The sequence below is a fragment of the Triturus cristatus genome, chromosome 7, assembly GCF_964204655.1.
Source record: "Triturus cristatus chromosome 7, aTriCri1.1, whole genome shotgun sequence".
Lineage (NCBI taxonomy): Eukaryota > Metazoa > Chordata > Amphibia > Caudata > Salamandridae > Triturus > Triturus cristatus.
Genome location: NC_140590.1, coordinates 33,437,554 through 33,454,722, shown reverse-complemented (window position 1 = coordinate 33,454,722; position 17,169 = coordinate 33,437,554). Strand labels below are relative to the sequence as shown.

Genomic DNA, 17,169 nt, shown 5'->3' with positions numbered 1-17,169 from the left:
TTCGACGATCTACACGACTAGATGACTGAAGAATCTCCCTTGGAGTAAAGGAGTTACTCCCCTGCTTGGCAGGCACAAAAGACGCATCTGACAGTTTGCATCTCCGAAGCTCCCGCCAAAATCCGAAGTATTTGCAACACAGGAGGTGGGTTTCCAGACTTCCCAGAGGCTGATGCGAGTCCCCAGCCAAGCTGAGACCGGTAGCCCTCGTGGATACCATGGAACCAGAACCCCTAGACACTGTGCACATTTGCAAGTGCATTAGCTTCTCGACGTCCCTTGAGGCTGTACATTGGGTTACTTGTAGCCCAAACTCGAGCACCTTTTCCACCGAAGACTGCTGGCCTACACTCCACGAGTGTTCCGTGAGCTGGCCCTTTGTGTTTTCGCTCGAGGTACCTTCGCGATCCCTGGTCCGTCGACTGGTGGGTTCCTGTGAAGGAAACTTTAACTTTAATTGGGCTTCCCTAGTTGCTCCAGACGTGCCTTGACTCTCCATCGCTTGGGGAGTCCCCAGGACCGTGCTGGTCCGCACCAAAGCATCTTTACTCTTCCTGCGTGGGTAGTTGTTGCCAAGGCTTGTTGTGTCCAATACGGGCACCGACGCTGCAGCACTCGACATCCCTCGTGGGACAGCTCGAATCCAGCTCTTGGTCATCCTCGATGCCTCCTGGCTAAAGAGTCAAGCTTCCCCTCTTCGCACTTGAAGCATCCGACATCGGTGGGTATTCGTCTTATCGTGCCCCTGGTCACTGGCAAGTGACCCAGACTCTGTCCTCTTTGCTTTCAGGTTCTTCACATCTTCGATCCAGGCTTGGATTTCTTCGAACATTTCTCCTCTTCCCAGCAGCAGCACTTTTCAGTATCCTGCCATTGAAAACGACGACGCGACCCAACACCATTTGACACCTATGCACCCAGCTTCCCTGGGTGAGGGTACACGAGTACTCCAGTGCTCCCGTGGGTGTTGGCCCTAGAACCATCTAAGCCCAAAAGGGTTTGTTCCTAGTCCACTCCTAAGTGTCCTTAAAATTCTAACCGCGATTTTCCCCATAGAAGCTAACAGGGCTCGCGGCTGTGTTCACACACTGCACACGGCCCGTGGGTCCCCTGTGTCACTACCTTGGGTGGTTCCTTGGGGTCACAGTGATTCTACAGGCTCTAGGCCTAGTGTCTAGTCCAGTCGTGGTTCTTATAAAACTTTCTTAATATATGGTTTGGTTCGCCCCTAGGGCCTATTATATATTGTGCTAATTTACTGTGATATTTGAAGTGTAACATATGTGCTTTGACTTCTAGCATCACAAACAGACTAGTAAGGTGTGTTTAGAAATAAATACATATATTTTAAATATATCCCTGGTGTGGTTGTCCTTTCATTTGATCATTCAAGAGATTATAGACTGGTAAAACAAGCTGCTTTACATTCATTCAAGATGTAGCCTGAAGGCTGCTCTCCATTGCTGCCACTAGGATAGCTTTCAATAAAGGTTGTCTTTAACCTATCACCATAAGGGGTTGTTTGGACTGATACAAGGTGCCCACTATAACTAGTGAACAGCATATACCAGGCCAACTTCTCACACTGTGCCACCAAGATCCAGATACGTCTTAAGCCATGCTCGTTCTCATAAGGAGTCATTGAAGCAGGGTGAAGGTCCACGATAATGTTTAATAACTCTGATCCTATATGGCAGGGTACTGTCCAAGGAGATGTGAAACCTATTATCGGTGGTAATAACATCCTTATCTAGAGTGCCTGTAATAACTGGACTTTGCTCCAGCAGATTGATACTGAGCATTTCCACATTCAGCTTCGCCCATGGATGGCCACTCCTGGTCAGGCTGGGTGCAGGCTGTCTATATCCATTAATCTGAAGTAGTAATGGAACTGCACAATACTCTGTCCAGGATAAGGGTATTGGAGTGGCTTATGAGAAAGAGTCAACATTATAGAAATCTGTATCGAGAGGATGCCAAGCAATGTGAGTTGAGGTATGTGCAAGGGCAGTAAGGAAAAATCCTCAGACAGAGTGGCAGCCAAACCATTATTGGAATCATCAAAATGAATATTAAAACCTCCTACAATAGTAGAATCACCCGAGTACATAACAAACGGAGCGATACCCTCCTCTATCATAGAGCAGCACCTACTAGCAGGACCCAGGGGACGTTATATTAAAGCACCTAACATGGCATCCTTCTCAGTTAATTAGAGCTAAAATATTATATCTTTACAGTTGGGTGCAGACAGAGGTTCAGTGCGACAGGCAAGGCTAGCTTTTGAAATAATGGCGACCCCACCTCTTCACCTTCCACTAAGATCTTACCTTGTAAATCTGTAATGTTCTGGAATAGTCTGAGCAGTATCAGGGGAGGATGAATCATTAAGCCAGGTTTCAGTAAGAAACAGAGCATCAATACTGTGTTCACTTATAAACTCAACAATTTGCAAATTGTTGAGCCAGAGAACGACAGTTCAAACAAACTGAAAATTCATTAACCTATCGCCAAGATTCTCAGGAAACAGTAACTCATGACCGTTAGAGTCTAGAGTGAAAGTAGGACACAAGCCACAGTGAGGACATGAATATAGCCTCTCTCCGGGTGATAGATTGTGAAAACAGAGATGAAGGGTCCTGGGGCACAGAGATTGCAAGGTCTCAAAAGAGTACTTACAAATTTCTGAGGTGAAGAGAACAGAATTCCTGGCCGCGTTAGGGCATGGACGAGCACAGACGGGATTACCTATGGGGGGCCTATGGCGTGCCAGTGGCATGCCTGTGGGGCTAGTCCACACACTATTTTTGTTCAAATAGTGGCAGGGCTGCACGAGGGCCATCAAGTGTACTCGAAAAACGAGAGCAAAAATGCAAAACTTTAAGTGGCAGAATTAAAATGGCCGCCAAAGTACCCAGCTCTGATAAAAAGGGAAGAGTCCAGTAAAGATGTTTCAACAAGCCCACCATGCAGGGCCGGACTGGCCATAGCTGGCACCGGGCATTTCCCCTGTGAGCCGCTAGGGTGGGGCCGATTTTGGGCCCCTGGGGGCCGTTTTTGCTACAGGGCCGTTTTTGCAGCATAGCTGCAAAATCGGCCCCTCTAACAAAATAGGCTGAAACCGGCCCTGGCAAACTGCTCAGCCGCTCCCAGGTGAGCCGGCCGAGCTCTTTGCCAGGGCCAGTTTTGGGTCTCAGTCCAGCCCTGCCACCATGTTTCCAATACAAGCTCCCCTCACACCCAGCAGTCTAAAATAATAGCCTAAAACCATCAAAGGTTAAAATAAGACAAACAAGAATTACAAAATAATTGTCCCAATCTTTAGCAGTAATTTGGAGTGTTGTTTGACCCTTGTTACCGTTATCTTTGAGGATGGTGTCAAGAGGCAATTGGAGTTGTGTTTGACCACTCTTACTGTTGGCTTTGAGAATGGTGTTGATCAGTAAAGGGAGTGGTGTTTGACCACTGTGACTGTTGGCATTAAACAGTACTTAATTTGTAAACAATTAAGTGCCAGGGCCCTCCTCGGAAGGTCACTGCAGCCTGCATCACCCATACCATTTCAGCGGCAGTACTAACAGAACACCTAACCTTCGCACTCCTACAAGTGTGACAATTCAGAGTATTTCAGGCCACACAAAGCTATAAGAATGGTGTGAGAGGTTGGTCTATTTATTTTCAATGTATATTGACTTAATTAACACGGTTGTTGTGCTCATCTTAAGATAAAAAAGGCAGCGCCTCCATCTTGATAGACTGCCATTAGAGCTGGTATTTGCAATTAAGTGCTAGTGCCAAGCACCGGAAACCACTGGCACAAATTAAGCACTGGCTTTAAGGATGGTGTTGAGCAGGAATTGGAGTGGAGTTTGACCACTGTTACTGTAGCTTTGAAGTCAGTGTCCAGCAGGAATTGGAGAGGTGCTTGACAACTGTTCCTGTTAGCTTTGAGGATTATGTCAGCATTAATAGAAGAGGTGTTTGACAACTGTTACTAATAGTTTTGAGGATGGTGTTGAGCAGTAATTGGAGCAGTGTTTGACCACTGTTACCATTGGCTTTGAGGACAATGTCCAGTTGTAATTGGAGCCGTGTTTGACCACAGTTACTGTTGGCTTTGAGGATGTTGTCGTGTAGTAGTTTGAGGGGTGTTTAACCACTGTCAGTGTTGGTTTTGAGGAAGGCGTCGAGCAGTAATTGGAAAGGTGTTTGAAAACTGTTACTGTTAGCATCCAGGATGGTGTCGAACAGTAATTGTAGCGGTGTTTGACTACTGTGACTGTTAGGTTTGAGGACAGTGCCGGGCAGTAATTGGAGCAGGGTTTGAGCACTGTTACTGTTGACTTTGAGGATGGTGTCCACCAGTAATTCGAGCGGTGTTTGACCACTGGTGCGGTTAGCTTTGAGGATGGTGTAAATCATCATGGATATCCAACAGACCTCCTCTAGACCTCAGTCACACTCCTAGATCAACACCACATTCTTCCAGACCAACCACATTCTCCCTTCTAGCCCTTCACAATGTCTCTCCTATCTGACACCACACTTCTCACAGACTTCCACCACATCCTCTCTTGCTCCCTGACACATTATTAATACCCTCCCCCCACAGACACTCACCACAACCTCCCTGCTCTCTGCCACATTATTCTACCCTCCCATCACATTCCTGACAGACCCACCACATCCTCTCTTGCTCTCTGCCACATTATTACTACCCTCCCATCACATTCCTGACAGACCCACCACATCCTCTCTTGCTCTTTGCCACATTAATACTACCCTCCCATCACATTCCTGACAGACCCACCACATCCTCTCTTGCTCTCTGCCACATTATTAATACCCTCCCACCACATTCCTTACAGTCCTCCCCCACATCCACTTGTTCTCTGCCACATTATTACCCTTCCAGCACATTCCTCACAAACCCCCACCACATCCTCTCTTGCTCTCTGCCACATTATTAATACCCTCCCACCACAGACCCTCACCACAACCCCCCTGCTCTCCGCCACATTATTACTACCCTCCCACCACATTCCTGACTGACCCACCACATCCTCTCTTGTTCTCTGCCACATTATTACCCTTCCAGCACATTCCTCACAGACCCCCACCACATCCTCTCTTGTTCTCTGCCACATTATTACCCCTCCAGCACATTCCTTACAGTCCTCCACCACATCCTCTCTTGTTCTCTGCCACATTATTACCCTTCCAGCACATTCCTCACAGACCCCCACCACATCCTCTCTTGTTCTCTGCCACATTACCCTTCCAGCTCATTCCTTACAGTCCTCCACCACATCCTCTCTTGTTCTCTGCCACATTATTACCCTTCCAGCACATTCCTCACAGACCCCCACCACATCCTCTCTTGTTCTCTGCCACATTATTACCCTTCCACCACATTCCTTACAGTCCTCCACCACATCCTCTCTTGTTCTCTGCCACATTATTACCCTTCCAGCACATTCCTCACAGACCCCCACCACATCCTCTCTTGCTCTCCGACACATTATTAATACCCTCCCACCACATTCCTGTCACACCGCTCACACTCATCCTTGCCATCCCTCTGCACTGTCCACATACCCCCTCTAGCCTGCTCACTGTGGTAAACACACTGAAGAAAGACACACATTGAATAATTAAAGAATTTTATTAAAAATTAAAGTACAGGTAACTTACAAGGAATGGATTTGTAAAAATTAGGCACAAAGAAAACTTTTTATTGGTCTCAGACAAATCTGATGAACACTTTTAATATACAAAATATACAGATTATCTCTCTTGTGCAGATTTAGAGAGGCCCTGAGATCCCAGGAAAAAGTGCATATATTTTGAAACCATGGCATTTATGCAGACTGGAAACATGGGTGCAGGGGTTATGTATGTGGACTCGCACCTCTAGAAGACACGCAGTACATAGACCTCTCAGGCGTGACACATATGCAGGAAGCGTGGTGCAGAGATTACTAGCCGGTTTGCGAAAAGCGGAGGGCCACTTGCTGTGTCTGCACGTAGGTACCCCGGTGACACCCTCTGCTAGCTTCCCCCAGAAGTAAAAACCAGACGTAGACAGGAAGGTTCGAATCCTGGCCCCATGGTCACTGTGGGGTTGGGGCACTGAAGCAAGCATCACCCATGCCCTGAGAGTTTCATTAGTTACAATCAATGGAGGCATACCATATCAGCGACTACTAAATGTGCCAAGTGATTCGGAGACACAGTTCTTCTGCAGAACTCGGCAAACAGACAACTCCAAGCCAGGTAAGATCCTCATCGACAGAGTAAAGGCTACCATGAACTTGGACACTTTTATCCACCTCAACTAGGAAAACTCCCTACCACAAGTGTCTTGGCCTCTGAAGGAAGTAGTTTCACCTGGAAGACCCTCGCCTTAGGAACACTCGACCTCCATCCTTCAGCAGGTGGGGGGCACACAGGTAGAATGCTTCATGAAACACCTGAACCCCTAGACTCTCCTCCCTGACATCATACAGCCAGGTGAGGCAGAGGTAGTACCATTCAGGTAACCCCTTTGATGCAGCACGCGCAACACCTCCAATACCGCCTCACACAGTCCTCACGCCAGTCCTTACCTGGGGACCCTCACTTCTGGAACTGCCTCCCCTCAGCCCTTCAGCTGTTAGACCGTGTCCAACTCTACGAGACCCCATGAAGCAGGCGATCTCACCCTGTGGTGAGCTCCGTCCTCTGAATGATGTGTGGTCCGTCTCACTTAGTATTCACGCTACAGCACTGCTGGTCCTCAGTAGATTCTGATGCAACCCCATATGGATAAATGCCAGAAATGTATAGAAAAACAAAAAGAAAAGGCGGGTCATGTGTATATTTACGATGTGCAAGTGGAGGATGCTTGGATGTAAGGGCTAGCTAATGGTGACATCTACAAAGATTAAATCCTTTAAAACCCATGATCACCTAGGATCTGGGATCGCCAGCCTATGCTGCTTGAAGTTAACGCCTGGGAGAGCTGCTTCCTGTACACTGAAGCTGATCAGATCTGAGGCGCAGATCTCATGAGATGTGCAGCAGATGTGTCCTGCTGATGTCATGAGACATGCAGCTGACATGTCCAGCAGATGTCATGAGATGTGCAGCTGACAGGTCCAGCAGAGGTGATGAGACGTGCAGCTGACATGTCCAGCAGATGTCATGAGACGTGCAGCTGACAGGTCCAGCAGAGGTGATGAGACTTGAAGCTGACATGTCCAGCAGATGTCATGAGACATGCAGCTGACAGGTCCAGCAGAGGTGATGAGATGTGCCGCACACATGTCCAGCAGATCTCATGAGATGTGCAGCAGACATGTCCAGCAGATCTCATGAGATGTGCAGCAGATGTGTCCAGAAGAGGTCATTAGATGTGCAGCTGACATGTCCAGCAAAGGTCATGAGATGTGTAACAGACATGTCCAGATTTCATGAGATGTGCAGCAGAAATGTGCAGCAGATGTCATGCGACATGTAGCAGACATGTCCAGCAAATGTCATGAGACGTGCAGCTGACATGTCCAGCAGATCTCATGAGACGTGCAGCAGACATGTCTAGCTGTCTCTTCGGATCAGTAATGAAGTTGACATTCATTCTTTTAACATGTAATAAATGTCATAGGGTTCCGCCAAGAACATTTTATTACATGTATATCATGTTAAGATGAGAATCAAATTCAGAAATGAGTCTTAGTGGTGTGAAACTGGAAAGAAGAGGCGTACCGCTGTGCTGAAGCCGATGCACCACCGGCCGCAGATCTAGAAGCTAAACCACAGGAAGTGACACCTGGGGGAAGGAAAGCCACATGTGTGAGGTGTGGTTTTACACCTAAATCTGTTCTCTTCCTTGGACCTGCTTTACTTCTAACTGTTGGTGGCGCCCTCACCTGTGTACTGTTTTATTCTTGAGGCCTAGGATTATATCTTGAAAGGGTGGGCTGGGAGAGAGCACAGGTGTGGGCTTGTTTTTAAGACACTACACTGTCTGTGCACAGGTGAGTGAGCCTTCTCTGTCCCACCTCTTGGCCTGTGGGGGCTGGCTCCCCAAACAGAGTCAGGCTGGCACCACAGACACTGCAGAAAAGATAACTGCACACATCGGGCATGGAAGGGGCTTCTCTGCTCCATCCGTCTGGAGTTTAAATGCAGAACATACAAGTGGAAGTGAGCCTGTCGCCGAGCCCTGCACCTCACCTGTGCCTCGGTGAGGACATTTAACTCTGGGGTCCGAGGCCACTGTGTGTTTTTAATACAAGGAAGGGCCTCTACTGAGGTTTTAAGGAGCCCCTGAAATCTGCCTCTCTTACGCCAGGAGAAGCTATCCATCTCGTTGCAGAACTGCATAATGTGTGACCAATAAAACTGGGTTGAAATCGTGACATCACTGCTTGACCAAAACGTGTGATCCTAGTTAATGACCTTACTTCACAGAGTCTTCCTTTCCTTCACTATCACATCTGAAAGCACTTAGAACTAATGTACTTAAGGGCGTGTGATGTGTAAAACCCTCTCTTAGAGATGGTTTAATGTACTGTAACTTTGCTGCTTCTATAATAATAATATAAGTCATACATAGTGCACACGTAACAGCCAAGTTGTCTCTTGGGTCACTACTCCACCTACCAATCCTTCTCCTACCTCGCCGCAAAGTCCTGTAACGGCCATTCCCTCCAGCTCCAGACATCACCTTCACTGGCGGATTTCAGGAAGAGACTCAAGACCTGACATTTCAACTGAGCCCTGCAACCTAGTGCCTGGATAACCTCATTGGTGATTAGTAGCGCTATACAAATACTGACTGATTGATTGATTGACTACTAGCAAGGGGTTGTTTTCAAGGGTGGTTCTAAGTTTAAAAACTATCCCTTCTAGTAAATATCACTTAACGGACTGATGTCACGTGAGGGTCCTGAAGTGAACCAGAGGTGATTTTTCTGAATTCTGAAAAGTAGTTATCAGATTTGTACATGACTTTTTTTTTTCTCAGTTGACATGACAATATGTTGATGGCTCGGCTCTTGCTCTGAGAGCCAGGCCTGACTCTCATCCCCGCTGTTTCGTGTTAATGTGGGTCTGCCCCCTCTGAGTCTAACAGCAGGTGCACTCAGAAATCCCCCAAAGGTATCACCTGAACTGCAGACAGCTCAGGTTGGAAGCAGTGATGCCCCCTCTGCTTCTGAGCTGTGGTTTCTGCAGCTCCTGCACTAATATGGAGAACTTCAGAGTTAAGTGCACTTCCGAGTTAAGTGCACAAGCTGTTGACAGTGGAATGACTTAGAAACATGCGCACCATGACCAGGCTGGACACCGGGTTAGGTGTTTCAAAGACGTCCGTAAAGGTGTCAAAGTAACTAGAAATGACGATTTCTGGATTAAATCATCACACTGTTCGATATTTTTTAGATCCGACGGTGTCAGGAAGGGAAGAGGAGGCACCCACGAGAGCACATGTTGTGCACATCTTTTCTTGGGAAAGACTGTCCTGGAACAGCAGGAAGCGGGAGTGGTAACAGCAGGAAGTAGGGGTGGTTACTCAACAGAAAACCCGTGGGTGAAACCACCACAAGAGTGAGGACAGACTTCTTAGAACAATTAGGTCAATGCTGGGCAGGAAGTGGGACGCAACCAAGGGCTGACACACATGACTGGTAAAGGATGGAGGGCTGGGTGAGGTTTTAAGGCAGGAGCTGCTGGGCTCGGCATCCAGGGAGATCCACCTCACTAAACGAAGAGGGTTGTAACTCACTGGTGGATGAGGAGAGGTACACTTCACTGACAGGAAGAAGAGGGCACATGCACCTCCCACATGGGAGAAGGGTTACATCTCACAACTGGAAGGGGAAGTGGGTGCTTTACATCTTTAGATTCAGGAGATCAGATTTACGAAAGGACTGCATTGCCCTTGCGTTACCCAATATGACATAAGGGCGACACAACCCTGAAGTGAGATTTACTATGTCACACATAGCTGCCTTGCATGGCTCTGCATAGCAGAGTAAATCTGGAGTAACAGAACACAGCGCAAGTCACTTTTTGACTGAGCCCAGCGAGACTTAGCGCCAGGACACCCTTACGGGTGAGTAGCCCCGCTCTATAAATACTGACTGATTGATGGATTGCTTGAGTCGCTGATGCAGTCCTAGGAAGGCCTTCCATGGGCAGAGCATAGGGGCTCCCTTGTATCCACCCATGGATTTTGGCACATTCCCAAGTTTAGTACCAGTAGTAAACCTGGGAATGCATCAAATAGGTACGCCATCCTAGGGGAGCCGCAAGGAGGAGAAATATCTCTATTTCTCCTCGTTTTTTCCTCTTTCTACATGGGCTGCATTCTGTAGCACTCATAGAAAGAGAAAAAAGCCTCAGAGGATTGTTTTTGTGCAACAATCCTGCTTGTAATGAAGGCATCCTTACATCATGGTGCAAGGGTGCCTGTGTTGGTGCTAGGGAGCACACAGTGCACCAGTGCAGGGAGAGAGCAGGATTAGCCATATCTTATTAGATATGGTGCATTCCTGCCCTCTCCATGTGACGCAGCACTGCAAGTTATCTTTACAGCGTTGCGCTGAGTCACATCTTCGTAAATCTGGCCCACGGTGTCTAGGAAAAACATGTGAAAAATGTTCAATCTGTATCAGCGTAATAACATAAAAGTTCAGAAGAACTACACAAAATTACATGAAATGCAAAACATTAGAGCATCAGAAGACGGCTGTGAACAGACAGCATCTTGAGACGAGCGTTCAGCTTCCTGGTGCTATATCCAGATATAACAGGCAGGGCCCTGGGAAGAGACTGGAACCTGGGGGCTTGACAGAGGATAAGGCGAGGCACTGGGTGGAGTTTCAATACTTCCCAAGCAGTGAGGAGCACACTAAAGTGTTGCATGCACTTCCCATAACACTGACATGGCAGGGGTGGGCCGAAGACAGCACCCCACCCACAGTTGAGGTCCACCTGTACTCCAGAGCCAGGGAGGTGCCACAGGGCGAAGAGAGCTTAGCTGGCTCTAGGACGGGGCAGGCCCGGTGGTCTCTGTCACTCTGAGGCCTCCACAGGTGAAGGTCGCACCCCCACCCATAGGTGAGGTCCACCTGTACCCCAGAGCAAGGGAGGTGCCGCAATGTGATAAAAGCCCTGCCAGCCTCAGGCTAGGGCAGGCCCATGGACACCGTCACTCTGAGGCTTCCACAGGTCACAGCGGCTGCTGAGGTTTATCTCATTAATGGACCTAAAATTAATCAATTAAAAAAGTCATGGGGGAGCGAAGGTCATACACGTCTCCCACAGATCATTAACCAATCTTTGGAGAAGGAAACAGGCTGAGTCAAGTCTGCTCTCTGGTGTCGGGCCTTCACGGGCTCTTTGAGGTTCTAAGAGTGGCACAGCTGAGAGGCCATCGCCCTGTCTGACATGAGGCCTTTGTGGAGAGCAGAGTCTTCTTGTTTCACTTCCATTGTGTGACGTATGAAGGGTTAACGTCTGGCTCTCTACACCAACCGCAGTAGGGTGGCTTCGAGCTCACACTGACACTATGTGACTCCTGGTTCTCTACCCCTCCAGGAGAGCTCAGGTGAGTAAAGGCTGAAACCCACAGAATCTGCGATATTAGAGAATCAGAGAGGGTCATTTTATTACTATTGTGTTTACGCTGGCCTCACTCCTTCTCACAGGCTGCTCCAAGTGTCTCCAACATCACCATTGGCTAGCCCTCATGTACATCAAAGAACAAAACCTGCTACCGTCTACGTCACAGCTCGCTCCAGCTGTATACACATCATAGTCAGGTTTCATCTACATCAAAGCTCACTCACTACTATGTATATACACCATACCTCACTTCCATCCAATCCTATCTCACTCCGAGCTATGTATGTACCTCATACCTCACTCCCGTCCAGGTTCCAGCTCACTCCCAGCTGCCCATCGAGTCATTGCTCACTCCCAAATCTATATCACGGCTAGCTCCCAGGTCTGATCTATGTCACCGCTCCCACCCAGGTCTGATCTATATCACCGCTTGCTCCCAGGTCTGATCTATGTAACTCCTCGCTCCCAGGTCTGATCTATGTCACCGTTTGCTTCCAGATCTGATATATGTCATCTCTCACTCCCAGATCTGATCTATATCACCGCTCGCTCCAAGGTCTGATCTATGTCACCGCTTGCACCCAGGTCTGATCTATGTCACCGCTCGCACCCAGGTCTGATCTATGTCACCGTTTGCTTCCAGATCTGATATATGTCATCTCTCACTCCCAGATCTGATCTATATCACCGCTCGCTCCAAGGTCTGATCTATGTCACCGCTTGCACCCAGGTCTGATCTATGTCACCGCTCGCACCCAGGTCTGATCTATGTCACCGCTTGCTCCCAGATCTGATATATGTCATCTCTCACTCCCAGATCTGATCTATATCACCGCTCACTCCCAGGTCTGATCTAGGTCACTGCTCACTCCCAGGTCTGATCTATATCACCACGCTCGCTCCCAGATCTGTTCTATATCACTGCTCTTCCCAGGTCTGATCTATGTAACTCCTCGCTCCAAGGTCTGATCTATGTCACCGTTTGCTTCCAGATCTGATATATGTCATCTCTCACTCCCAGATCTGATCTATATCACCGCTCGCTCCCAGGTCTGATCTATGTCACCGCTCGCTCCAAGGTCTGATCTATGTCACCGCTCGCACCCAGGTCTGATCTATGTAACTCCTCGCTCCAAGGTCTGATCTATGTCACCGTTTGCTTCCAGATCTGATATATGTCATCTCTCACTCCCAGATCTGATCTATATCACCGCTCGCTCCCAGGTCTGATCTATGTCACTGCTCACTCCCAGGTCTGATCTATGTCACCGCTCGCTCCAGGTCTGATCTATGTCACCACTCGCTCCAAGGTCTGATCTATGTCACCACTCGCTCCAAGGTCTGATCTATGTCACAGCTCGCTCCCACGTCTGATCTATATCACCACGCTCGCTCCCAGATCTGTTCTATATCACTGCTCTTCCCAGGTCTGATCTATGGCACCGCTCTCTCCCAGGTCTAATCTATACCATCGCTTGCTCCCATGTCTGATGTATATATATTTATTTTTTACAGAGTTTTTCTATAGCGCGAACTTGACCCGAATCGGGTATCAGAGCACTTTAACTAGCACCAGTTGCATTACATGAGGACACATTCATTTTTGTTAGGCACGGGGAGATTAAGTGATTTTCCCAGAATCACAGGATGTTCAGCTTCATTGCCGAGACTCGAACCCAGTTTCCCAGATTCGAGGTCGACCCCCCCCCCACCCCCCCCATGTCACCGCTCGCTCCCAGGTCTGATCTATGTCACCGCTCACTCCCGGTCTGATCTATGTCACGGCTCGCTCCCGGTCTGATCTATGTCACGGCTCGCTCCCAGGTCTGAACAATGTCACCTCCAGCTCCCAGCTGCCTCATCTCATAAATTAGAAATTCTCTCTACAGTGTAGTTATCATTTATTCCCAGTTCTCTATCTTCTTGGTTCTACGCAGGTCTTCTGCACATTGTTAAAGAGTGGCACGAGGAAGGGAAGAAAGCCTGACCTTGGGGGAGTGTGAACAGTGCCCTCCTGATGAGGACACCCCATTACCTCCTTCTCACATGCACAATGCTCAATATCAAGAAGTTCTCACTGTTGTTAAATGACTGCACTAAGGAAGGACTTAGATTGGTTCTGATTCTTAATCTAGAACCCAGTAAATGAATCTTTAAAAATGGTTTGAAAAATGCAGGAGCTCATGGTCAGTTCAAGTGCAGCAGACTACACAGCTGAGCCACAAAGAGTTAATGGTCTAGACAGCAGTATACACCTAGGGGCTTATTTACAATCCCCCTGTGCCACCAGCGTGTTACTTTTTCCCATATAAAAAGTGACACGTCAGTGGTGTAAGGGGCTTGTAAATAAGCACCCTAGACTCTTCCAACAGCTCTACACAAGAAGTCATGGGTAACACACTTCCGTGTCTGAATTACACAGGACCAGTTGTGAGACAATTCAATATACAGCGACAGGCAGCAGGTTCAAGATAAATGACTGCCCTGTGGTAGTCATACACCCCCTCCAGCCTCCCATAATCCTTGCAAGGGCTTTCCACTTCCTTACACTCAATGGCATTGTCACTTTTGTGCACTACAATTCCCTCAAGCGGAACCACTGCAACCTCTTCATGTTTGGTTTCACGATTTTGTGACCATTCAGCAGCAGTGCGAGACCTGATGGCACCAAGATTTTCCTATGAATATTTGATACATTTTGCAGAATTAACAGGAAGCACTATTACAGCCGTGTTGGATCTCTCGACCTCCCTCTAGTCTAGCCCCCCTCTTGGGTAGCGGTAAGCTAACGTTGCTTCTAGGGAACTGCAGCGTACAGCATCCTGCGCAGCTGCAGCGCAACAAGGCTACGCGCACACTCTGAGACGCTGAGCTACAGTCCCATTCCTGTCATAAACCAGTAATACTTGGGTTGCACTTTTTTGCCTCCTTTAGCTCTAGAAATGATGGTTGTATGCGTTAGGATTGACAATATGGAAAGAAGTTACCCTTCCACACAATCAAAGCGAGGGCGCCACACTGACCGGCGTGGGCGCCAGGATGTAATCTCCTAATTTATAAATGTTATGTGAATGTCACATCCAACTTCACTTACCCTGGATTTCTAGAGTCCAATAGTTTCCTTCATGTTCACACTGACGGGTGCAGAGGCACTAAAACCCATTTCCATGTCCCCCAACGTACCCCCACATGTTCCATCTCTTTGTCTTATCTCCTTTCCACTCCAGGTGCAGGATTTTTATAATTGTGTCATGATCAGACCTTGCATTGCAGCACAATTGGTTTCATATGTTGATTCTCATATATAAGGAAATGACATCCAATCAAAAATAGAAATTACCCGGAGACATACTTAAAATAATGATCAAATAAGGGGTTGATAGCACTTCAAAGGCCAAGGAGACTTCTGAAGCCAAACACAACAGTGTAAGGGAGTAGAAAGAATTACCAGTATAGTGTACGCACTGATTGTACCCCGGTAGAGCACGTGGCCACAGACGGTTAATGGCACCCATTCAAACGCGACCAATTATAAACATGGACCACCATGGTTCACCCATGAGTACATAATGTGGGTTCTGAATATTTCATGAGGGTTCTGAATATATAATGAGGGTTCTGGATTCATAATGAAGGTTCTTTTTCGAGTGTACGCTGGGCTCATATTTTCACTATTCAAGGTCCTGGGAGGTGTAAAGATGATTATCCGTGGTGGTCATGGTCTTTGCGAGGCTGAAGTTACCAAGTCCTGTGGGGGAATGAGGTGTGGGGCCCCACTACTGGCTCCACCTCTTTGTCTTCGGCTTCACAGCTGTCTTCCTATAGTGAGTGCAGCAATGAAGGCGTGCACTGCTCAAGGCACATGGTACAGTGAAACGGGGTGCATACATTACAAGAAAGCAAATAGAAATCAAGAAGAGAGACTTCCACTGAAGGCCTGAGTGAAAAAAAGTACTCATGAAAGTGTCCTGTCCCTCAGAGTCCGCTTCTTGGATCCCATCAGCCGGCTGTGATCATAAAGCAGACATCTTGATAGAGCAGATCAATGTGATTGGTCACAAGACATTGTTGGAGCGTCCCCTGCGGCCTCATCACCGCCTGACTTCAGAATAGACAGTGTTTTCGGGGGATACCGGCTTTGCTGCAGTTCCTTGCTTGGGCACAAAACTGACCGAACTGTACTGAATCTCCGGTGCATTCTATAGAGAGAAGAGAGGACACGTGTGAATTCACCACTTCCACTTCATTCACCTCTTACACACTGATGATAGAGTTTTCATAATCAAATGATTTGAATACATAAGGATATTAAGATGCAACACACAAATGTATGTACTGTGCCTTATCCATGTTTATCAGACTGTGGTTAACATAGACTGCTTTTTACGATGACTGTTAGGCTGCCATATTTTTTCTTCCCATGTAGTTTCTTTGTTTCCTTTCTGTCATTTGAAAAGGTTTCATCTTATTAGATTTAGGTTCAGCAATGCTCATCTATTGGTTTCCTATCCCAGCAAAGTATATTGCGACTCCCTCCTTGACCCATGATTGTCCATGTGACTCTAACTTGAACGATTGCTGTTACTTAGAAAGCCGCTAAACTTGAGGCCGCCTGAAGTCTTTGCCTCTTCTATCAGTTCCCACCCTAACTGGGGGTAACTCAGGACAAATTCCAGTTGCGGGCCGCACACACCTGGACATTTACAGGTGACTGTTCTTCAGCCCTTTCTGCCCTTGGGGCTCCAAGGAAAGGATTGTTTACATGGTCTGATTTACCGATTGGAAAAGGTCTAGGACGCAGACCTCTTTAATCTTGGAAGAATTATGAGCCTTGAAAAAGTCATCTAAACGACGAAACACGTGTCGGCTGTGCATACCGTCGTCTAACCTGCGTGTGAACAGATTCTGGCTCGTTGATTTATAACAACAGACCTTGGTTCAGTGACTCATGTAACAACAAGTGTTAGATACAAATGTTTGAAAAAGCTTAGATCTTGGACATGGTCAGATCATAATCACTATACCTTTGTGGTGCCCTGGATTGCCTGATCATGCATGTATATGTGCAAGGTTTTGTATTCATATATTATCTACACTATCTGGGCGGCATAGTGTGAATCCATGTGAGCACACTGCACTGGTTTATACAAAACATACTAATCCTGGAGCTGACAGAGGTGCCGGCAGTGCTGAGTTACCGCGGCCGTCGAATGTGTTTCTATTGTCACCTCAGAATATGCTTCTTTTTCTTTTTTTCTGTCAGTTATACTCGGAACCACAGAAATAATTCATAATTCCATTATTAAGGGGTTTCAATATTAGAAAATGCATTACATCCAGCTCCTCGAAACAGAATATATATGTCTAATGACCTATGAATTCATTTCTACTGCAGTGCGGTGAAGGAATCTAGCAGGGAGATGATTTCTTATAATATATCATATATAGTTTATGTTATGAAGCTTGCATAACATCGCTCAGACGTAAGAGGCATAGTTTTTGGCGACATGCACATTTTGTAGGAAGGCACATTAGCACATTATCTTCAATGTTTAA

At 47.3% G+C, this 17,169-nt stretch overlaps 1 protein-coding gene across 3 annotated transcripts in view; it reads right to left on the bottom strand.

Annotated features, from left to right (window-relative positions):
• Window positions 1-13,114: 13,114 nt before the first annotated feature.
• LOC146808740 (cell adhesion molecule CEACAM6-like) overlaps window positions 13,115-17,169 on the bottom strand; it is a 335,917-nt gene continuing 331,862 nt past the window's right edge. For all 3 annotated transcript variants that reach the window (XM_085615555.1, XM_085615557.1, XM_085615556.1), the window contains one exon: window positions 13,115-15,812. In XM_085615555.1, the coding sequence (XP_085471681.1) occupies window positions 15,705-15,812 (108 nt within the window). In that variant the 3' untranslated portion in view covers window positions 13,115-15,704. The remainder of the gene's footprint in view (window positions 15,813-17,169) is intronic.